The 24538-nt window shown below is 39.6% G+C and overlaps 1 protein-coding gene across 40 annotated transcripts in view; it reads left to right on the forward strand.

Moving 5' to 3' along the window:
* The window catches only part of kcnma1a (potassium large conductance calcium-activated channel, subfamily M, alpha member 1a), a 137092-nt gene that overhangs the window by 94213 nt on the left and 18341 nt on the right, over positions 1-24538 (forward strand). For 5 of the 40 annotated variants that reach the window (XM_031306670.2, XM_031306684.2, XM_031306596.2 and 2 more), the window contains exons 17-23: positions 3755-3841; positions 3940-4016; positions 5444-5452; positions 17817-17910; positions 21948-22074; positions 23345-23569; positions 24118-24310. In XM_031306670.2, coding sequence (XP_031162530.1) covers positions 3755-3841; positions 3940-4016; positions 5444-5452; positions 17817-17910; positions 21948-22074; positions 23345-23569; positions 24118-24310 — 812 coding nt within the window. Of the gene's footprint in view, positions 1-812; positions 825-3754; positions 3842-3939; positions 4017-5443; positions 5453-9335; positions 9510-13221; positions 13255-13617; positions 13699-17816; positions 17911-21947; positions 22075-23344; positions 23570-24117; positions 24311-24538 lie in introns of all 40 variants that reach the window. The other 35 variants (XM_031306524.2, XM_035992613.1, XM_035992616.1 and 32 more) reach the window with 23 other exon arrangements.

A 24538-nucleotide genomic window follows, 5' to 3' on the forward strand; every position in this document is an offset into this window, starting at 1 on the left:
AGTCTTATTTTGATTATATTGTGCTGTCAATTCAGAAATACATTCACACCTAAACAACAAATTTGCTGCACATCATTTCATGTGTAATTTAAATTTCATGTTTTTCCTTAACTTGATTCTATTGTGTCCTTATTCAGTCTGTATAATAACCACTAACTCTACATCAGTGTCAGTCTTATCACCAATAACAACATGAAGTACTATTTCTCAGTAATCTCTCTTGCCAAAACCCACCCACCCTTCCCTATTCACGTGTCAAATGTTTTTGTGTACTGGCAGGGCTGCATGGCAAATGATGGTCATTTTGACATTACAAGCTAAAACCCAACATTAATTATTTTGACATGATGACATTTCTAATTGTGTACATATTTGATCCTACACTAGAATGTATCCCAGTGCGCATTGTGTGTGTCTGTGGTCTTAATTCTTTCAAGCTAGTTTAAGTTATTGAAAATACTTTTTTGTAATGATTTTGATGACGCCACAATTGTCCTCATACTTACATCTTTTTTCTGGAAGATGTACTGCCACAATTTTCACTGCCATTTGAATTAATCACGCCATTGTCGAAAGATAACCAACTTTAAAATCAAACTTTTTTTTTTTTAAATTAAACTAACTTTTTTTTAGGTGCATGGACCTCAACATCGGATTAGCATGAAATAACTAAATTGTGTGTCTGTACAGCACTACATGCTGCTGCCATATAAGGTGTACCTACTAAATAGGCACACATTACGGTCATATTCTCCTCTTCTTTTATGTTCATGATAACTGTTTGATTTGAGATTCTTTCTTGTTGTTTGCAGAAGCCGAAAGCGGTATGCCCTCTACCTTATCTTACGTGCAAAGTTCCACCCAATCTCCAATCATCACTTTAAAGCTTCTGACTTTGGGAGTTTCCCCAAGGATATTTTTCCAAACACTATCTCACAGGCCTCTTTTTCCGACTCTTTTTTATGGTGTCCCTTGTGCTTAATGCACTAACTTCTTTGCAGGCAAAGAGAGGATAGATAAATTGGTCATGTTTGTAGAAGTTCTGTTTCTTTGTCTTTGCTGTTGTCAGTGTACCAAGGCCAAACGCTCACCCTCACCATATCTACCTCTTATGTGATCATGTCAGTTTTGTCCTTTACCAGTCCTTTGCTTAGTTTATTTCTCTCACTTTCAGTTCTTTTTCAGTGTTACTCAGTTGTTACCCTACTGTATGTTTGCTTTGTTAAGCAAATTATTCCAAATCAGTACTTCATGGTTCTTTGACTTAGAATCAGTGAGGAGTTTGTATACACATATCTTAGACCTCAGATGTGGTGTCGATAAGCACTTATAATCTGTTGTTCTACATTTGGATTTAATTTTGAAATAAATTGACTGCTTATCCGCCATTGCTGTAGGCAGTGGCTGATCTTTTTCTTCATGGTTTTATTACACCAGCAGCACCTCACCAACCTTTGTTTTTTTATTATTTCACACACTAGGAAAGGCATGGAGCTGTTGAATTTGGATACCATTAGGTTTATCCAAACTGAAGTTTAATTACCACAGCCTACAATTTTCACAAGTGCTCCACATTTCACGTTTGCATTCCATCAACCTCTCATGTTCAGTGCTAAATGTATATCCATCTGTGCATGTCGGTACGTCTGGTTTATGTGTGATTACCTCAAGAGGGAGACTTTGTGTGTGAATGTGCGTGAGCGTCTCAGCCACTATGTACAGTCATCACTGTGCGTCTCTCGAGTAGATGTTCTTAAGTGAGGTCACTTCCTGTCAGTTTGGTGTTTGAGAAACAATCCAACTGCACAGAAGTTACTGCAACCGTCTGCATCTACGTACCTGTCTTTATATCTGTACTGCAGTGGCTATGCCTTTCTGTTTGAGTATTGTCCTCTTCATGCTGTATGGTAACTGCATGTTATGACACTATCACATAAGGTGTTTGATGCTTGCCTTGTTGCTCACAATATGAGGTTTTGATGCTTTTTAAGCTTCTATTCACCAGTTTGCCCCGGACCGAAGAAACATGTCTTGTATAGAAACTCTTGTACAATCTCAGATTTGGGCAGCAATGTTTGTGGATGTCTTGATTTGATCTATTTCTGTCATTTATTTTCACTAAAGAGCATGCCAGGCATAACGCCTGTTTACTTCTCTGGGGGCCATTCAATCTGAGTGAATGTTAGATGCTATTTTACTTATTGAAAAGAAAAATGGAAGGACAAAATCTGAACTGCATGACTGGTGCAATTTGATCACAGCCCGATATGTTTATGGATTCAATTGCTCCCTTTAATATTTTTGTTCATTTTCTCCAATGTATCCTTTTCCAGAGCCCAGAGGAAAGATGTAGGAAGATGGTTTCTCAGATGTACTACTTTACTTCTGCCCTGAGTCTACACAAATAACATACTTTTTCAAAATTAGTAACTAAAATGTGACAAAATATTTATTAAAAATAAAAAAGATTTGAATCACGTTGGTAAGAAACACGTTGCCCCAGCACTGACAGTAGTTTTGTGAGCCATATGATAAGTATTATAGTCACAAATTGACAAAAGTTTTAGTTTAAAATATATTAAATGAAAAAAGAAACGTTCATCATCTTTCTTCTGTGCTTGTTGTATTTTGAAGGAGTGTGACCCTTAAAGGTTTGTGGGTTAACTGTTTTGATTTCTTAGTTCACACTCACATCATTGATGATTGTTGCCCACAGGTAACCATTAATGACCAGGGTGTGTGTGTGTGTGTGTGTGTGTGTGTGTGTGAGCGTGTGTGAGCGTACAGTATGTGTGTGTGGTGTCTACTCTTTGTCTCAGTCTAATTAATGGGGAATGATACAGCCACTTAAAGTGCTTAGGGTATTAAACTCATACTCCCTCTCATAATAAAAATGGTTTGATTAACATATCCTGTGATATTTATTTAAAGTGCAGCTGTTGTTCAGCATGCCTTAATATTTTTAATAGATTGTGTCTTTAGATATAAATATAATTCATATAATATAACATTTTAAGTCAATATTGACATTGCTGGACATGCATTCTAATTATTTTCACACTATAATTCAATGGAGCACAGTCAGTACTGATTTTAATGTGGGTTAATCCACCTTTGGACTTTAATTTTCCTAGAGCAGTCCTATAGACTATAGCTGAGTCGCTGAGTAGAATCAGCCTAGTATTAGCAAGAAATAGAGCTGTTCATTCCCTTGCATCCCACTGTCAATTACTAACCCAGATAACAACTCTTACTGTACATTCTCTGTACTACAGCCATGTCTCAGTGGCCATCATAACATTTGTTTTGACTAGATGACTGTATTCGAGTGCTGACACTAAAACCACTCCATAGCCATAATTTTAATTCTTTCTGCCCTTGTCTCTCTACTCATATACCTATCTGTAAAGAAAAGAATTAAAATTAAATGTGCGATCATATTGTTGTACATTCTGTCCATCCATGTGAGTATCACATCAGCAAATTGCCCTAAATCAGATGAGCAGGTGTGTTTATGATAACATGTAGGACACAAACCAAGCTCTTAAAAGATTAGCAGGGATGATGTGTTGAGAATAATGCAAAAAAAAAAAGAAAATCAAAAAACAGTCCAGATAAGCGAAGTGCAGGTCCGATTAACGGCTTCAACAAGTCTGTGTACCATTCCTCTTGATTAGCATGTTGTGTGCATGAGCTGAGTGTTGTTCAGACGTTAATGAACATGATGTGTCTGTCTATTTTTTTGATTATCCAGTATTCTCATCAACCCGGGCAACCATGTCAAGATGCAGGAGGGAACACTGGGATTCTTTATCGCCAGTGATGCCAAAGAAGTAAAGAGGTAATCTGGCCATCCTGATGGACAGCTGATCACTAATTATGTAAAATAGGTAGTTTGATTATTCTCAGTGCTGAACATTTTTACTGTGTCACTTTAAGGGCATTTTTCTACTGCAAAGCTTGTCATGACGACATCACAGACCCTAAACGGATCAAGAAGTGTGCCTGCAAACGACGTGAGTAGCTGTGCCTTTATTTCGCCCCATCGATACCCCTCCTTCCCTTCCTCTCACTCCAAAACCTTCCCGTGGGTCTGTCTGTCTCGTTATACTTAAGGTATTAATAGTTTGAACACTAATATAATACCTCTCATTGTGTGATTGTTCTTCTGTACCATGACACTGTAGGTAATACAGTATATGTTGTCACACCATTGTACCCTTAGGAAAGTGTTTATATTGGTCCCATTTGAACTTCCATAACATTCATTATGGTATGATTATCATCATCAATATGTGATTTGTTTTTTCTAAGTTAAAATGTAGGTGTTGTCATGTTTGAGCATGTTTTCTTTTTGGTTAAATCACTGCTTTTTCACACAAACTGTGAATGTATAGTAGTTAATGAAATTTACAGAGGTAAAAATGAATGAGAAATCTACAGTATAATTGAAATTGTATTAGTTGACAGCTGTACAGACAAAAAAGAAAAAATCTACAGTAAGATCAGTGAGTTTGCATACTGTAAATCCCACTATCCTATTGATGTTTGAAACACGTATTTACATTAATACATATACTGTAAGTCCTTATCCCACTCATGCATGAGAAACCTAAATTAGATATTCAGTATGAACCAGAATACTAAGATGTATAGCTTTTCTGCCTGAAGCAGAGAGCTTTTCTCTGTAATATTTAAAATGTTAGTGGATATGACCCACTGTATTATATTCAAATGCAAATGCTCTTTTTGAGAGTATTGGGCTCAGTCACTGTGCTCTTTGTTAAATTGTTACATTTTAGACTTTTTTTTGACAATTTGCAAATGCTCCTGTCGAATGGATAGTTTCCCCCCTTTTGTTTATACAGACATAACATTACCATTAAGGCAGGGACAGCACATGAATATAACCTGACCCAGTCACTTGTCAGGATATGTTAGCTACTGGACAAATAATTCAGGTGAATATCCCATATTTCCCCAAATGTCACAGACAATTACAGTAAGCAGCCTGTTACAGACAAAGCCTGGTTTTAAAATCCACACCGACCATTTCCTTCTTTTGTCTGTGTCATTTCAATTATTCAGACAATCTCTTTCTCTCACAGCTCAGTAGAATCAACAGGCCTTTCAGACTCAAGTTTTATTTAGATAAACTGTTGACTTCTGTTTGCTTTCTTTATATCTTTATGTCTTAGACCCGGTTGATGGACATAGAGTTTATGTTTTATCTTATTAGTTTCCAACAAGAGAGTTGATTTAGAAAGATGACCGTTCCATTACTGCAATGGAAGTCTGTCTTAAAGTATGTTCTGTTCTATCATGTTATGTTCTCTTCTGTTGTTTTTCCCATGTTCCTGTATGACCAGTGACACACTTTTGATGTATTTCCTTCCCTGCTGCCATTGGAAAACGCCACTTTATTTTTACTGCTCACTGGTAGTGATTTATTGTGAGTAAAAAGAAAATGGCTGTACTACCCAGAGTGCAGTGCAAGTGTTCTTTTTTTCTCCTCTTCAGCAAATAGTATACTGTATCTATGTTGCATGTAACAGTGTAGCTTCTGCATCCCTCTCCTCGCCTCTCATTTCTACACTGTGCTCAGACCAGACCAAAACCTAAACCGCTGAAATCAAACTCACACCAGCATCAGGCCTCCTCATCATAGGCCCAGTCAGCTGATCCTCTTACTAGTTGGAAATGACAATTAAATAGAGTGTGACTTAATCGGATGTGGCCGGTGAGCTCTACAGTTTTTCCTCACTATTTGATCATCAAACCAAACTCATATTTGGCATTTGGAAGCCAATCTGCTGCAAGTCTTATGTCATTACCCATGATTATCCTCCTTATAGTGTCATGCTCCAAGAAGGTACAGAAGGAACGTAATAAAAATCTGAGATGTTGTACAGTAATCATAGATTTAGAAAAGCTAACACAAGCAGAGGGAAATTAACAAGAACCACTGAGGTTTAAATTAATCTGCTTTCTGTCAAAAGAGGTTTTGTGTGTGGCTGTACTTTCAGAGAGCAGAAAATGGCCTTGTGGGAAGTTCTGCAAATCCTAACGAGCTAGGATGCCAAAACACAATCAAAACAATCTGGTCTCCCCCTTGCCCCACTTCTCTGTGATCTCAAGCCCCTTTCTAAACTCTGGGTGCTCGCCCTGCTCTGGCTGAGGTTTCAGAGATCATCAGTTCCTCTCAGAATTGAAATGTCACCTCACCAGTGTTGTTTATTTCAAATCAGGACAGTTGTCGGGCCCTTTTTTTTTTTAACTTTCTGCACTGAATGAAGTCCACTAGCAATACAGTAATAATTGTCATCGCATTAGATTGCCACTAGATGGTGGTGTCCTGCCAGAGTCATGTCCAATAAGACAGCATTTAAATGGAGATTTCTGTAGAGGAAACTTAAATCCCTTGAAACCTGTTCAGCGAAAATGCAAGGATCAAATCTGTGTGTTTCTGTGCATTGGGATAATAAATGTAATCAAAAACTGAATCTGCAGTTTTACAAATGCATCTTCCTGAGTTTTTTTCATCACTTTGTAGTTCTAATGTTTTGTTTATATAATATGGTGTAGTTGGGGTTTGTCGAAGGCTGCTTGTTTGTGCAGAAAGGCTGCTTTTCCAAGGAAAAAAACAAAACATTTGTCTTATGCACTTTTCTGCACTAAGCTACTGTGCACTGTGTTTGTTATTGATCAAAAGTTTAGCTCTTGAGAACAGTATACTTTTTTCCTTGCACTCTTGCTGAATAAGAAAGCCTTGGGGAGAGACATGTATATCAGAATGGTGCTTTCTTTGGGACATCCTTTGTATTCAACATAGCGCCCTGATAGCTTATGTTTGAGTATATTGTGCCTTGGTGGATTAGAGGAGATGGTGACTGATCAAACCCATGCAGACAGTTGATCAGGGCAGCCATCATGTCTAATCTTTAATCAGGAGTGCCCTGAAATGGACACCTTATCATTCTAGGCCAAAATCTGGGTATTTGTGAAGTCAAAGACATTGTTGGTGTGTGTGTGTGTGTGTGTGTCTGTGTGTGTGTGTGTGTGTGTGTGTGTGTGTGTGTGTGTGTGTGTGTGTCTTGTGTTTTCCATTATTCCCCTTCCATGCATCAATGATCTACATTGTAAACATACATATAATGTGGTCCGAATGCCTAGGCAAAAACTCTGACGTTAAGAAATTTCAGCATGAAGTGATAGCCTCGCTGCACCTTGTCTGCCATACCCCTAAACTGTTTCAACACTGTGAACAGTTATCTCTGTACCTCCCGTTGTTGCTAGGACCAAAACTATGTTTTTTTGCATGCGTATTACATGCTCATAAGGCACATGTGCATGCCACAGGATACAACAGTCCCTGATGCCTTAATCCCATGGTTTATGATCTGCGTTTCCCATTCTTTCCTTGGCCAGAAGCTGAAACATATTACTTCATTCAAGATGTTATTTTCCGATGTGACTCAGAGTCAAAGATGCTGAAAGTGTCTCTGTAAAGGTGCCAGACAGTATTAGTCTGCTGTCTGTTTGCACCTTGGTAATGAGAGAATGGGAACCAGGGACTGTTTCTGCCCAGAGTCACAGCAATCTAGATGTGCTACTCTGGGGACTTTCACTCCCGCTTCCCTTGGGGTTCAGAGCTTCACATACACACACACACACACACACACACACACACACACACACACACACACACACACACACACACACACACACACACACACACACATACACACATGCAACACACACACTGCAACACACACCACAAAGACAGAAAGTGGCTGCTTACAGTTTTTTGGCTGTTAATTGTTGTGTAATACTACTTTCACATCCAGTCTTACCTGAATGAGAACACCTAGTCTCCAAACTGGCATTTTTTTAGGATGATAATTGAAAAGAAACATAAATTAAATACTTTGATACAATCATTATGGTGTTGGTGTTGATCCTTGTAAACATACTGTACAGTAACAGTGATGATGCAGGCATACTGATGGTATTTAGTAACACATTTGATTTTGACCTGCAATCCCTGACCTCCTAGTGTTTTAGACATTACGTGTGATATTTAAATCAAATGCTAAAAAGTAATGTTGAAATGCATTTTCCCCTTAATTTTATCCAATGAGAGTGAATTTGGATATGCCAGAAGAGAGACTCTCAATTACCCTACTTATTTGCAAGTTCTTTCCCCTGAATTTATTGAGTGAAGACAATTAAAAAATAAATAAAAGTAAATATAATGAATGACCCAGTCAGTATTTTTACCTGATAAATTTGAGGCATATGAATAATATGAGTTAAAGATTCAAAATCAACATAGTGTCTGCTTCTCAACCAATCAAAATTAAAACTGTCACTGATACAAACAAACCTGTTACACAGCAATATCTATCTGAAGTTTGCTAACATTAGCCACCATATGCTACTGGTCATACCAGGCCACGTAAGGCTGTATTGTTGAGTGTAATGAACAGAGCAATGCTGCATTTGATTACTTATAAATTCAGATTTTTCATCTGTAAGAGGAAGAATGTTATTTCTTCTTTCAAACGTTACAAAGTCTCACTTTAAATTGACATTGATTCACAGAAAAATAACAAACATGTACATTCTTTGTCTAGACTCACCATTTATGCACACATGCACATTCGATTGAAGCTTCCCTTGGGGAGTGGAACAGTGAAACTGCAAGTTTAATTATACAGTAGCATGAATTGGCCAGTCTAGCCAGTAGAATAGTGTAATGCCTTGGACAGAGCCGCTACAGCTGCATGATGGATACAGGTACGTGATCCACTCCTTTAGCCAAATGGACAGAGGATGTACAAATGTATGAAATATTGTATTAGGTTTGCTGCTGAAGACATTGCTCATGCCTCTCTTCCCTGAATGCCTCCCTTCCATCTCTCCTTTCTCCTCACCCCTCTTTCCCACTGTTATAGTTTTGCCTTTTGACCTGTTACAGCCTTAGCACACAGCTTGACCTCTCCAGACTATGTCAATATGGTTGGGAAATAATGCGCTGGCATATGATTATTCAATTATTAATATTGTTATATTGTAATGTGTTCAAATTTTGCTTTCTCAGACACAAAGTTAAAAAAAATCATTGGAGGACATGTTGAGGTTAAGTAATTGGATTTTTAAATAAATCTCGGTGCTTCGATTGTGTTAATTTGGGGCTCATGTCTGTGGGAGCAGGTGGCTAAGGCTTGCACTTTCTGATGAAGTTACCTTCCAACTTCCCCTGGATGAATATTTCTCCTTTTGCCATTAACCTGCTGCTTTTCCTCTCCTCTCATCCCAAAACATGACTGTAGCCAAGATGTCCGTCTACAAACGAATGAAACTGGCATGTTGTTTTGATTGCGGCTGTTCAGAGCAAGACTGCTCTTGCATGTCAGGCAGTGTACATAGTAACATGGACACCCTTCAGAGGGCCTACCCACTTTCCTCTGTCTCTGTTCATGATTGCGCAACCACTTTACGTGCCTGTAAGTTACACCGCCCAACACATGCTGTTACATGTCTGTGGTGTGTATTGTACCATGCAGAGGTACTGTACGTGTACGTGTGTGTCTTTGACGTCGTCTGTGTGAAGTGATCCGTTAACTGTGACTCCATAGATTGTGTAGCTGTGGTGTACATGAATTTATTTAGTTTTTATCTATCTATCTATCTATCTATCTATCTATCTATCTATCTATCTATCTATCTATCTAGTTTATTTTAAGTCTTTATCCCTATTTTTCACTTATTCATCATTTTCATTTGACACTATTCGTTTTATTTTACAAGTGTCATATGTGTGGTGGGTAAGTGGTGTGCCTCTGTGGTGCTGCTATACTGTACAGTACTGTAGGTGTTAGACATGTGGCTACCGCATGCTGCATTAGTCATGCAGTTGTGTGATAATATCACTATTGGAGTTGATGTGTTTTGAACTGTTTAAGGTAAGATGTCTGTATGTATACACAAAAATGGAATGTATTATTTTAATAAGTTTTTATCCTGCAATTTAATGGTAATGTTTGTTAAATTATTGTATTCTATCTTTAACTTGAAGGTCCTTACCAACCTGAGTTAACACTGTTTTCAGTTTGTATATTTTTCAGTTAAAGCAGATTTGCTTCCGTTTCTTTTTTTTCTTTTCTTTTTTACCTTTGACTTTACCTCACCGAGCAACTGTGAGGAGCAGAGTTTTTAGTTTGACTTTAATGCCGAAGATAAGAGAAAATCACATTTGAAACAGTGTTTCAGATTTCTAACACTCTTGCAAAGTCTGATAAATACTTATAGGAGCCCTGTACAGATATTAAAATGTGTTTTTATTGGTGACACTGGTTCAGGAAAGTAATTAATAATATCTCAAGCAACTGAAATGCCCTTTCGCTCTTTTAGGCAATTAGAAAAGAACAAGAGCAAGATGAACACATGCAATTTTGCTCACAATTAACACTGTTTTTAGGACAGAAAGTCTGAAAAAGAGAGGATAATTAGGAGGAAGGAGAACAAAAGGAAAATGGGGCTAAGAGAGGTTTTGTATGGTAAGAAAGAGGACAAGAAAATACACAAAATGAAAACTACAGAATAGCGATAGTTGGCTTGATAAAGAAAAGGTAGGAGGACAAAAGCTTGTGGAAGATTTAGATTTTCCTTTTAAGTGGATGGGAAATACTAAATTGTCAGTCAATTACACATGGAAGCAGTAGGCCTAGCTATCAAAGCCTTGGGTTCAGACATCCAGATCTGATTTCCTTCTCAACATTCTCCCAGTGTCTGCCGACTCAGCCTAGATTAGTGTCAAACATGCCATGATGAGTTTGGTTTGGCCTCTTGTAGTTCGGCCTGCGCTGATATCCCTTGGTACCAATTACTGGCCATTACATGGTTACTGATCTCACTTCTCCCTCAACCCCCTGTAGGATTTCAGGAAAGCCTTCCTCTGTCTTAGATTTCTTTCCCTTTTTAACTCTGATTTTGTCTGAACAAAGTGAGTTTAGTAAAGGACTGCATTGGGCTTTGTCAGTCAGGGATTGTTGGATTTCCTCTCCCCATTTCCTCTCTTTTTTTCCCACCAGACTGAGAGGATAAGACGTCTTTATCCATCGTGACTCCATGCTCTTGTACATCCGAACCAGATTTTTCTAGCCCGAGCACTTGGATAATTGATTTTTTGGATAGCAGTCTTTAATTTAATGCACCCTGTGTTCTGATGCAAGTTACATTCGGACCACACAAATACACAGTGCGACACAGACACATCATTAACAGTGACGTAAACATTAACCTCTGTGTTGCTTTATGGACTTTAATGCAATACAATAAAAATGCAATACTTCAATTTGATACAATATTTGATTAATATCCACTATTACTCAAGATCATTCATATAAAAATTTTGCAGTTTTGTCAGGCAGTTTGGTCGAAAACTTTTGCAGATAAAAGATGTAACAATTGAACAAAAAAGGGTAAAGGCGAGCAGTTTCTACCGATTGTGAAAAGTAAAAAATATAGTTCAAAGCACACATTAAATAGGTAGGTAGAGTAGGGTACAAAATAGAGTTCCCCTTTGTGTGGTTGTGTATACTGATTCTTGTCTTCAACTACATAAGTTTTAAAGTATTACCCAGAAGTTATTCTGAGTTTTGCAGCTGAACTAGACATTTATTTTTGGTTTGTATATTAGTTGCATATGGTCTATTTTTGTGACCTGACCATCATCGCAGTCGGCCAGCTTCCTTCAATGAGAAAAGCTGGAGATGTGACATGTTTTTTATGATGGAGAGGCTGAAAGCGTCTATAAAGCTGGGCTATGGACAAGGGTTGGGGACCCAGGGCTCGGAAGATGCTTACGGCTAGTCCATGGCCTTCTGGGCAGTGTGTGTATGCGTGCATATGTGTGTAACTACATGCACTACTATATCTGTGTCTGTGCATGTGTGTGCATCTGCATCTCATTTCTAGAGACCTTATCTATTCTGACACGGAAATTATGTTTGCATTTTCATTTTCCCAGCCCTGCTGGTCCATCACCAAACTTGCCCTGACAGCTCCTGTCCACCAGGCAGGCTTGGTCCCCCCCTCCCACCCCTCCTACCCTCTGTCCTATGCCGCCTTGCTACGCCCCAGATGCTAGCCAGTTAGTCTGCCGCCTCTGTGGTGCAGGCAGATTGCTAGAGACAGATGCCAGGGCCACTGTGAGTCCCTGTTTGAGGATCTGTGTCATAGGCCAGCCCTGGGCCCTTACTGTGACCTTTACTGCTGGAAGAGACTCTGGGAAAGAGTGGGGAGTGTCAGCAGCTCAGAGCTCAGTTCACGTGCACACTGTACCAGTACTTCTATCGGTACCAGTCTTCAGTACCTCCTCAGTCAAGGGCATGAACTGTAATTCCCAGATAATTAATAGTTATGGCATAAGAGGAGACCTTGGTCAACCCTTTATAAAGAACAACCCAAGATATCTGAAAGTGTAGCATTGAACCCATGATTGTAAAAATTCCCTTTAAAAAAAAAAAAAATCCATTTGTGCAAGAGATGTGGACTGCATGTAACGATCAAGTGTCTTTGCATTTGTGCTTTGTTGGCGCAGCTGTTTTGAGTAGCGAGTGTTTGCTGTCTGTGTTTTGGACGTCTACATGCACTCAAGTATGTAGTTGTTGTCTTTGTTCCCCATGGTGGCTTTATTTGTTCTATCTAAAGACCTCACAATGTTTATCACATATAAATCAAAATGTAGAACGTCAAAGCATTAAATTAGTTTTTTAATAAGGAACATTTAGGTTGTTGAATCCAGTGGTAGATTCAACAAACTGTGTAACCTCAAATTGAGCTTTTTTGATGTTTTTTTTCAGCCATTAGTCTGTTATTACATCTCATTACAGGCTTAGTACACTTTCCTAAAAGCATGGCTCACTCTGAGAATGGACAATACATTTCATTCACCTGTCTGCCTATTTTGTGCCATTGTGCCATACTTTAATCATAACTACCATTTGTTTTTTCCATAATTTTAATTAATTGTACCTTTAATTGATGGTTTATGCCCTCATGCCTTTCACTATATAGATAGAACCTCATCATGGTTACATTTGATATAATTTCCGTCCACAGCTTATGTTGATGTCTCTATTTCCTAATGTGCTTGTTTCATTACATCATTTCTCCCCCTGTGTGACTTGCCACTTGTCTTTGCATTCTCCTCAGCCAAATATAAGTATAATGGATATGTCAGATCACGTAAGTGTGTTTCTCTGTCCTTCTCCATTCTGCTCCAGCTCTGTGTTTAGATATAGACCCCCTCAATATGTCGTATAGTATTGATGCTCTGCTTTAGCGTTTGCTTTGCTGTCCTTTATTCCTTTAGAATATTCTGATGTTGTCTTGTGTCTTATACAGAGACAAAGCAAACACACAATTTAACCCGTGCTAAATTCAATGTTTACCTCAGACAGACTTTTTATTCTAATTTAGATCATTTTCAACGTATGTTGACAGGAAATTAAAATAATGAGTTCCTGGTATTAATTACAAAATTATCTTGTGTTTTTATAATACCATGTAGTTCCATAAAATATTCTTTTTGTATTGTGCTGCATGTAGCAGCAGATGGCGCTACAACACCAGGGAACAGTGGAAGTCAGAAAGAGGCTGGCGTTCGATTCAAAGCTGATTGCAATTTAGGTAGGCCTAAATCTTTGGTAAATAATTGTTAAATGCATTCCTTTTTTACTCTTCTTGTTAAGAATAAATTTTAGTTATGCTATTTGTCACTTCTAACATTTTATATGTATATTTTTATCCAATGTATTTGTTCTCATTAAGCATATTGATATTAAAGACATTTTTTGTTTCGTCTTTGAAATAGTGGCTGTCTCGTAGCAGAGACCTAAAAGGAATTGCAGCTGCCATAATATCAGTTTAAGTTTTATATTTAAAAATTACAACGCATGGCGTAAAAAGCTTTTTCATGCAGTTGCAATGCAGATGAAGAACAAAGCTTTCTCATGCAGCAAACACTGTAATGGCAAAGCCAGCTTAACTCACATACAAAAGTAAACACTCGTAGTTGTTATTCCTCTGCCTCATCATCCAGTTTACATTGGGTCACGACGATCCGATAAGGCTTGCACGAAGGACAGTACCGTCATGTGATTAGCATTTCAGAAAGGGACAGTTGCCGTCTGGGTTGTTCAGGATGCACAGTGGACCTGCCAGGGCCGGTGAGCGCTCTCTAACGCTGCACGTGTTTGACAAGGGCCAGATGAATCCAGGAACTATCGGTGGCGCCCAGTAAATCAAGGAGGCAGCTGACGGCTGGGATAAACGTCTGTTTATCGCCCAGGGCCACCCAAGCATGCTCTATCCTCCAAACAACCAACCAACCAACCAACCACCCTTCTACCAAAGGGAGGAACAGGGCTCCTCCACTCCCATTCAACTTTACAACCACTTCAATACATGCAAACATACAGGTTGACTCCGCAGCCTCAATCAGATTGTGTGTGTGTGTGTGTGTGTGTGTGTGTGTGTGTGTGTGTGTGTGTGTGTGTGTGTGTGTGTGTGTGTGTGTGTGTGTGTGTGTGTGTATGTGTGTGTGTGTGTGTGTGTGTGTGTGTGTGTGTGTGTTTTTGGTGGGACCGCTGGGTGAACATCAGGTGTACGTGAGTTTCTACATGCACAGAGTATTTATTTTATATTAGACACTGCAGGTTGTCACTGGACATAATGTAATTACTGTCAAAGTTACAGTAAAAATCAGCGTGTTTGAGAATAGAATGACTGCATCTTTAGTCTGGAATCAATTCCTATACACAATCCAAAATGAATTGTTTTAATGTTTAATGATACAACATTTTTAAATAAGGAATATTTTAAATTATTAGTTCTAGTTTTATATTTGTTGAAGTAAATGCAAAGTGCTACACATTGTGCCTAAAATAAAACTGGATTTGAGTGGCTTTAGCCAAGCCGTGTCTCTCCTTTGTTTTACCAGAAAGTGTAGCGCAACTGAGACAACAGAGAGACTTCTTATTAATTCATGTTTGTCACAAATGCAAAGTAATTGTCACTGTGAACATTTCAGTCAGAGCGTGTGCCAAGTACATAAGAGATTGTTGAAGTTTCAACACCACTTTTAGAAAAAATTAAATGATAAATGATTCCTGTTTTTATAGCATGATTTTTTGGCTTTCAGAAATTATTTAACTAAAATGAGAAAGATTGTAATCTTTTTCACAGAGACAAGTGTTTGATCCTTATACAGGCTTTTAATAAATTATCATTTATTGCTCACATATTTATTTCAAGTCAAGTACAGTAAAATGATGAATTTTGTTTTAGGAGATAGCCCCTGAAATCTCTGATAAAACAATTATAGCATTTAAAACAAATATAACAAAAACAACACTAGTTAATAACAGTTAATAACAATAATATTACAGTTTAACACTATAGTTTAATTACTAACTAATTCATGAGCATTAATACAGACTTTCTCACACTTTTTATTCTCCATTGTTTGACAGCAATGGATGAAGTTAGGCCATCTTTTCAAAAGCGATCAGTTAAAACCACCGGCTGCAACTCCACCTCCATCACCTCAAATGCATTCCTTCCCAACAACTTGCACCCCAACCAGGACCCCCTGTTCAACCCGGGCAAACTCAACATCCCCCTTGTTAATAACCGTAAAGGAAGTCTGCTCCCCATGGGGCCGGGGCCTGGGGCTGACCCCTCGCAACTGCGCCTCAGTATCTCAGGTCCTGGAGACGTGATGGCCAGATCCCTGGCTGAGAGTCGGCTGAACCGCGCCCGCAGTCTGCCGGTGAAATACCGCTACCACCCCAGTAATGCCATGCTGCTCAGTCACAGTAGGCACTGTAGGTTGCCCCCTTAGCGGGATGCATCAGTCAGTAACCCCGCCCGTCTCGTCCCTTAATTTTGTCGTGTTTGCTGCATGACGGTTCACTCTGCTGGAGCTGCTTCTGCTGTTGTTGCTCCTGCTGCTTTGCACGGATTTGCCTGCTAGTGCAGTGGCTGCTGCTGTCTATAGTGGGTGACTTCCATACTGAGGAGTGCTAAAACGTGAATGTAGAATTGACACAAAAGAGTTGCTTATCAGTATTTATTTTCAGAAATGTTGCAGGAGTTGTGAGTTCGTAGGATACTTAGCTGAAATATAAACTTAAGTTTTTAATTATTTACTGTAAAAGATTTTATTACCCAGTGGCTGGGAAGTATTTCATTTTATTGTTGTGGGTGTAACTGAGAAGTCTTATAGTTTTACTTCAACAAATTAAGTTTAAACCAGAAGGACTCTTTTCTAACAATATGGCGAGGAATGCATATTTTCTGATGTGGTATTTTCAAAGTGCATTAGAGAAAGAATTATTTGTAAAGTGGAAAGTGCTTGTGATATTAGCTATTCCGAATGCCCAATTGCATAAAGGAAATGTCATAGAAATGACATTTTATTAGAAGGCAAAGGTGTATTTCTTATCTTTTATTAGCAGAATTACGTGACAGCCTAGGACGGGTGCTCAGACAATAATGAATTTCCACATGCTTGGAAGTCACGGCTTGCAGCGTGCACATTGATTTGCACTAATATCATGCTGTGTTACTGATTTCTAACCAAAGGACTAATATGGGTTTGAAGTGACGTGCATTTGGCATTTGCGCTGGGAGAGTACACAGTGGATAAGAGCATCTGGGTGCCTGTCTGAAAGCTCTTAAAACTTGCAGACAATAGTGAAGATCAGACTACTGTTAGCTTGCCTGAAATCTTCAGACGATTGGGCCTGGCCTCAATCTGGCTGCTCTTTCTCGTCCTCTCTGTCTGAGTGGGACTCAAGCAAAGTTTAAAAAAATCTAGTTTTTTCCCCCACCCCATTTCTTGACACAGCAAAGCAAAGTTGACAGGAAGCTGAACTTGAATCTTATCAAAATAATCTTAAAAAAACATTGTGGCCATGGTAGCTTACTGCAAATGCTTTACACCAAAGCATAAAGAATGGACTATTAAATCTCACATAAATAATTAATTTTTCATTTAAACTTTTAATACTGGTCCTGACCTTCTTCTAATGGGGGACGATGTGTAGTTATTAGCTGCTTTCGATATTCATAGTCCACTAATTTCTGCCTTGTCCTTAGTGATGTGTGCTGAGTGCTAAGTGTTCTCTTGGCATGGAGGTAGACCTGTGGAAGAGCCATTGTGCACTTTGGATAGAACTGGAATAATGGGGTGGGGTTCCCATAGTTTGGTTAAAAAAAACAACCCATTCGAGATCCATCTCCATAACTGTCATTTATCTCATTGTCATTGCTTTTGCCCGTGCCCCAATGACAATGACAGTCTGTACCATCACATGGCAATTAATGGCATAGGTAAGCATGGTTACTCTGATGCAGACTGCTAGAGGTCCAACCACCTGCACATTTTAGCGGGTGTACTGAACAAATGCAGTAGTGTATTACTTAAGGCCATGTAAAAGTGCACCTCAGAAGAGACAAAATATCGGGGTTTTGGGATGTGAGCCTTCCGTAAAATATTCAGGTCTTACATTTTTTTTCTTCTGTGGTTTTCTCCTGCCTTTCTCAGATTTACCATTGTCCGTTACTAATACTTTTTTCTATATTTTCTCAATTTGACACTGAATTATTAATTATCCTTTTCTTCTGTTAATTTTTTTGTTTGCAATGATTGATTGACTGTTGGCTTCTTTTTTTCATGTCAGGTCCACCACACTTTCCCAAACATCTGTCTCTATTCTGACATTCTGTGCATGTGTTTGCAGTCGAAGACGAGCATCCATCAACTCTCTCGCCCAAAAAAAAGCAGCGCAACGGAGGGATGCGAAACTCACCCAACTGCTCGCCAAAAATGATGAGGTAAGAGACGCTGACTTTTTTTCGCCTTCCAGCACTTCAAATGGGGAGTGAGAGGAAGTCATATACAGGGAAGAAAGGAGAAAGGAAGGGATGGAGGGATGCATGTGAGAGATACTTCAGAGGCGGATGCTGCTGATGGTGAGATGGTGAGAGTTTGGATGGATGGGAGGGGGCAAATTAGGGGTGGCAGAAGAAGGAGGTAAGAAACTCTGTGAGAGAAAGAGAAAGGAGAAGTGCCCTGTTAGGCAGTGGCTGTTTAGGATGGCATGCTGTCAGCTGTTAATGACAGAGCTGAAATAATATTTCTGTCATGAAAAGCGGCTGTGAGGAGCCGTTTGAAAACTTCTCTGGCTTTAAAGTCCCAGCTGTCACCTCCGGTCTGGTCCACATGTGCTCCTTAAACAATGCTGGCACTAATGACACCGGCAACCAATCAGAGAGACCTGCATGGTTACTTTGCCCTCAGGCTACTCCTCTATTGTGGGAACCCCTGTGAGTACTGTTTCTGGTACTTAAGGCCATATGTGAGATGTATCATTGCAATCAAATATGAATTCAAATATTACCTTCCTTTTATCCTGTCCTGTGGAATTAAATTGCTGTTAATTGATTTTGAAAGATAAAAGGCGTAGTTTTTTTTAGCTCCTCTGGTTGTGAGGCAGGGTTAGAAACAGAGTGGAAAATACGGGAGGCCGAGCTGTGCAGATTGGGACGGCAGGATAAAGGCATGGTGGGGAAGATCTAACAGGACAGGAACACTCATAGCTACGCTGCCCTACTCTTAATGAGAGTATATGTTATGGTTGTCAATTCTATGACTTTACAATAGGAAATTCTAAAAAGAGAGCTGTGTGGTTTTTGTCACACACCCTTGTCGCTGTTAGTAGGTACGCAGTACAGCTGCACTGCAGTAGAAACTCCTGTATCTGAATTGTGTGGGAAAATAAATACCTCAAAAACATATTTTTTTGTATGGAATATGAATCTCTAAAAACTAAAATTCCATTATATGTACGTAGTTTCTGTAAATAAGAGTAATATACAAATATAAAATATAATAGTTTTATTTTCTATCATTTAATGTTTAAATCTATTTTTGCATTTTGTTTTTGGTTATTATTGCACTGTTGTGTATTTTCCTTACATTCTACTCGAGTTCTTTGTATGTTGGTCCTGCTAGCTTCCCTTAGGCAAAGTTCCTCTTTCTGCACTCGCATGCCTATGTGATTTTTGTCCGTACTTGTCGGCCTCCCCCTCAGTTCTCCACAAAACAAGCATTTAATAAGCCTTCACACTTGCCGAACCATTAGCCCAACACAGAGTCATACCCTTCAGTCTAGTTTGGAACAGAGCATGATTTTAGATGCCCTTGCTCAGAGGGAGAAAACTGCTACAAAACAACTAGACATTGGCACATTTCCAGCTAACTGCTTGTTTAAAAGGCTGTTTAGTTTGCACAAAACCTTTTCTTCTCTTCCTTTTTTGCTTAGGAGATGGTCCCTGTTTGCCATGTAATATATGCATCTTTGCTTTGATCTTGCAGTAATAATAATTCTTGCGAGTTATTTACTCAGTTTTGAAAACGCTTCAAAGCGGTGTCAAAGTTTTCTATGCTTTAGGGGTGCTTCTGTATTCTGCTGGCTCTTGGGTACTGGGATGACAGGTCCTCTGTTATAGGTGTAGATTCTTTTTCCCAGTCTTAGCCCTCAGCAAAACATCAAATTACCCATCACAGTCCACAGCCCCCCCCTTCCCACCCTCCTTCACAGCTGCCCCTGTCAACATATAACACTATATATATATTAAACAGTTGCGCTTTACAAGGTGGATTTTATGCACAATGAAAAGTGATTGTTTGAGGTAGCCTTAGGGATACTTTATTCTACAAGCAAGGAGGGGGGGAAACTCAGTAGAGAGCTAGCAAGAGAGCGAGCATACGTATCAAGTATGGTTTTTACAGGAGTTGCAGCCTGAAGGCCTTTGTAAATAAATAATGATCAACAGATTGGCTGTGGGCTTTTGAAAAGCATGCCTTTGTCAGTTTGCATGATGGGGGAAATTTTCAAAGCAAGAAGCTGCCTTCGTACTGGCAGAGAGGGATTGGGGGAGCACGCCCATCCCCAGCTTGTGACTGCAGAGTGATACATTGGAATAACTCAACTCTGTTTGAAATATATACTGATGGAGGGAGGAAGAAAGAGAGATGGTGAGACACTGGAGTGAGACATGCTGTAAGGGAAATAGTTATCCTATATAAAAGTGTAAAAGATAAAATACTGTATGTCACCCAGGGAAAATGTTGAACTGGGAAACTTAAAAAAATAAATTAAATTAAAGGTAGAAATTACATAGTTTTGAAATGTATTTACAAATATATATTTAATATACATATAATATATGTGTATTTTTTTAAACACTAAGGCTGACATTTAATCATATTTTGCATCCTAGCTGACCCATCCTAAGCCTGGCTGTTATTAATTTCCCATTTGCCAATCTGATGTGTTACTGTGCTAACGAGCTGCATTGCCACCATGGCATTAACACCATTTCCACAAACCTTTTTGACGGGTCATGACAGACAACATGCATCCAATCGCATAAGATGTCACAGTATCATCCGTAGCTGATATCTCTTGGGCGTGGCACTGTGGCATAGACGTCATGTCTGCTCTCCCCGAGTCTTGTGGTTGGTTCAACCCGAGGCAGGAAGAAGGCAGAGGGAGAAGGAGGTGTGTGGAGCCAGTGACAGACTGCCAGTCACACCGCTGACAGCTCTGTGAAAGATAGCTGTCTTGGCAGAGAGAGCTGGAGCGGCAGCCCGTCTGCATGCGCCAGTCAGCCCCTGTGTGGAGGCCAGCAGAGCTGAGCAGATTGAAGTGACGGGGGCTCTGTGGAGTTGATTGGCGCAACACGCGGCTCTGGATGAAAGATTCAGGCTGAGCGTAAAAACACTAAATGCTGTCAGTGTTATTATCACCTGCACTAACTGATAGAGGAAAGAGAGTTGGAGAGAGAGAGAGGGTGGCTAATTGACAACTTTTTTTTAACTTTAACTTTTCCTGCATTGGTATGCAGGCTGAAGGAAAAGGCAACATCAAAGCCTTGTCAGTGAATGACAGTGTTGATAGAGGATAGAGATAGTGATACTGAGAGAGATGTATGTCAAATTCTTGAGATGTTTTCTCCCATATTACTCAAATGTCTGTCTTTTTGCAGTTCCCTGTTTTTTTGGAGTCTGTATAGTGCTGTTTTAACCAAGGGTTTCATTATTTGGGTTGAATTGTAAATAAATTACATTTACATTGCCGTTAAACAAGCAGTGTAATGAGGAACAGCACTACATTTTTGCAGTTAATCCTGACTCAGTGTTTTAGATGACATTTTATGGATTGCCTTTAGAGGAACTGTGAGAACACGTCTTGTAGTATAAATGCAAGAACATGATAAGCGGTATAACAGGACTGACAGGAGCCCTTTCATGGGCAGTGTTACACTGGATAAAACTCAGCAGCCCAGTGCTGTGGATTAGCCTGTTTGGTTGTGACATGCTGTTGAAACATTAATGGCCATCAGTTGGGAAAGCAAAATGTGATTGGGCAAATTCCTGAAATATTTAAAGTGTGAGCCTGTTGGAGCTTTTACTATTTGCGCCGCATGGTGTCAGGAGCTGGAAGAGAGGGTAAAAGCGGGTAATTGGCCTTGTGTATTCGTGCTATTCAGTCAGTAGCACTCAAGTCTTGCTGTTCTCTGCACCGCACCACTGCAAGCACCAGGGTCTTTGAGTTTTCTGATGGCTTGACATCAAGGACAAGACGGAATGGAGGAATGATATAGTAGTTATGGGACCTATAGTATGTGGGGCAGTAGAAAGTCTAACACTCTCAGAATATGATGGACTTTTGATACATTGTATGAATAGACAGCATAGATCTCAAGAAACCCAGGTGGTACTTTGCCTCTTTCATGTTACCACCATGGCTGCAGTCATTTCGCAAAATGGTCAAAACGTTAATAAATTGCTCTGTTTTTTCCAGTCGACACGACCCCCTTCAAATTCCTGGAAATGAACAAATTGAGAGCATGGACATGAACGTGAAGAGGTATGACTCGACGGGGATGTTTCACTGGTGCCCGTCAAAGGAAATCGAAAAAGTAATCCTGGTGAGTGGGACATGAAACCGTGTAACTGCAAAACCTCTAAAATATAATAGAATATGCAACAACAACAAAAAAAAAAACAGAGTTAAAGTAAGTATGCTCAGGAACCAAAGTTTCCCCTCAATATTGTAGTAACACAATCACATACTAATATGTATTGAAATTTCTCTCACTGCCTCTCTGTTGTTCAAGGTGAGTTTATTGTTTTTTTTTATTTATCCACCAAGGATCTGTGAACAGCATTTCAACAATCCATGCATGGGTTTGCTTAGATGTTTTAACAAAGCAGTTTGTAAGCATTTATGTTAGTGCACAATTTGTTAGGGCCGAGTTAATCCTGCCCAAATCAAATGTAAAATAGAAGGCGTAGTCATCTATATAGTTGACATTTAAGAACATTTATTGCTGTTAATTAGTTTAAGGGGGTCTGAGGGATGTTTCTGCATGAGTTGGGCCAACAAAAAAGGTTCTGGACATGTAGATAATCAAAAACATTTAATCCACCAGATCAGGCAACTAGCTGAGAGTATGTGCACATTTACAGCAGTGGTTTGGTCCCTTGATGCTCTTAGTTTTACCGTATATCTCCAAAAAACAATGATAGAGTTTTAGTTTCAAACCAACTGGGATCATAGGAGCGTTTAGTTTACTTAATGTACACTCAAACTTGCATCGAATGCACATCAAGCGGCCGCGACAGATCTTGAAAGCAGGGCATTGCATTGTTCTTTTTCAACACTAACGTCATACAAGAGGAGCTTTGTTTATTTATACTTCTCTGATTTATGACAGGGTCCTACTCTGAATACTGTATGTGCCTAAAATCTTACAAACTGCATCCAGCCTGATTGAATCAGTTGCCCTTTGAAAAAAGGCCACATGTTATGTTTTTGTTCTGTGAACTCCTATTTCTGATCTATCTAATAAACTGCTTATAAACAGAATAGTGGTTAACCAAACTTTAGTTTGTTTACAGTAAATAGTAAGACCTGTTAGTAGAATGCTTTTATTGTGGAGTACATATATAATTTAGCTAAATACTTGGTTAACAAACTATTTAAAATGAGTTTATAACAGTTTAAAACAGACTTATGGCTAATTTCAGACTAACATCATGCACATTAACATGTTTTCTGTTAGCAACACTCATTTCTTTCTATAATTCTATTTGTCTCTGTCTCTTTGTCTCTTCCTTTCTTCTCTATCTGCACTCCTCCTCATTCCTCTCTCTCTGCTTTTCTCCCCCTCCCCTGTATCCCTCTGTTCCCTGCAGACCCGGAGTGAAGCCTCCATGACAGTGCTGAGCGGCCATGTGGTGGTCTGTATATTTGGGGATGTCACGTCCGCTTTAGTGGGGCTGCGAAACTTGGTGATGCCTTTAAGAGCCAGCAACTTCCATTACCACGAGCTAAAGCCTATCGTTTTTGTGGGCTCGCTGGATTACCTGCGGAGAGAGTGGGAGACTTTACACAACTTCCCCAAGGTCTCCATCTTACCTGTAAGTGTACCAGTTCACTGCCATAGGAGATGCATTCAACCCAGAATCTCTGTTTAACTAACAAGGCATTGACATTTTGACTTACATGCACATTGAAATCCTGAGAGGGATTGTCAGTTTGATTGGATCTCACAATACTCAATTAAATGATCACTCCATGAGAGTGTAGTCATCCCCCCTCATCCAGCACAGTGACACATTCTGCACAACCAAAATGGAGTTTATGTGTGTTGCAGCTGCAGTGCCCATCACAAATGGCGTGCCTTGCTGCCTTAGAGCTTGTTAGGCCTGGCTTGACTGATGATCAGAGGAGAATCCCAAACACAGCCCTCAGTGCAGGCTAGCCTTTAGATTAGTCCATGTCTCTGATTCTCCAATGCCCAGTGAGATCAGTGGAATGTCATCGCCTCAAAACAAGAATACTTGTTAACTAATTTCCCAAAGCTCCACTCCGCTCACTTCTGAAATTTGTTTTTCTCTCCCCCATGTCTGTCTGTTCTCTCTCTCTCTATGTCTTGCTCTTTCTCTATGTTCTCCTCACCCCGAAGGGTACGCCATTAAGTCGGGCAGATTTAAGGGCTGTCAACATCAACCTCTGCGACATGTGCGTTATACTGTCAGCCAATCAGAACAATATCGAAGATACCTCACTGCAGGATAAGGAATGCATCTTGGCATCACTCAACATCAAATCTATGCAGTTTGATGACAGCATCGGGGTCTTACAGGCTAATTCCCAAGGTAAAGAACGTCCTATTACACTCCATGTGCACTGTTGCACAAAGGGGACAGGTTGTGGCAGGGAGGGAAGGCAGTAGTCAAAGATGAAAAAGTTTGGGGGGGGGGGCGGTTGATAAGGCCACACAGGAGCGATGGGTGTAGATTGTCAGACACAGAGTCTGCTGTTAATTAAAATACTCTGTACGTTTGTGGTAAGTGGCATCTATAAACTGACTTTACTGTACTCCT

The sequence above is a fragment of the Sander lucioperca genome, chromosome 15, assembly GCF_008315115.2.
Source record: "Sander lucioperca isolate FBNREF2018 chromosome 15, SLUC_FBN_1.2, whole genome shotgun sequence".
Classification (NCBI taxonomy): Eukaryota; Metazoa; Chordata; class Actinopteri; order Perciformes; family Percidae; genus Sander; species Sander lucioperca.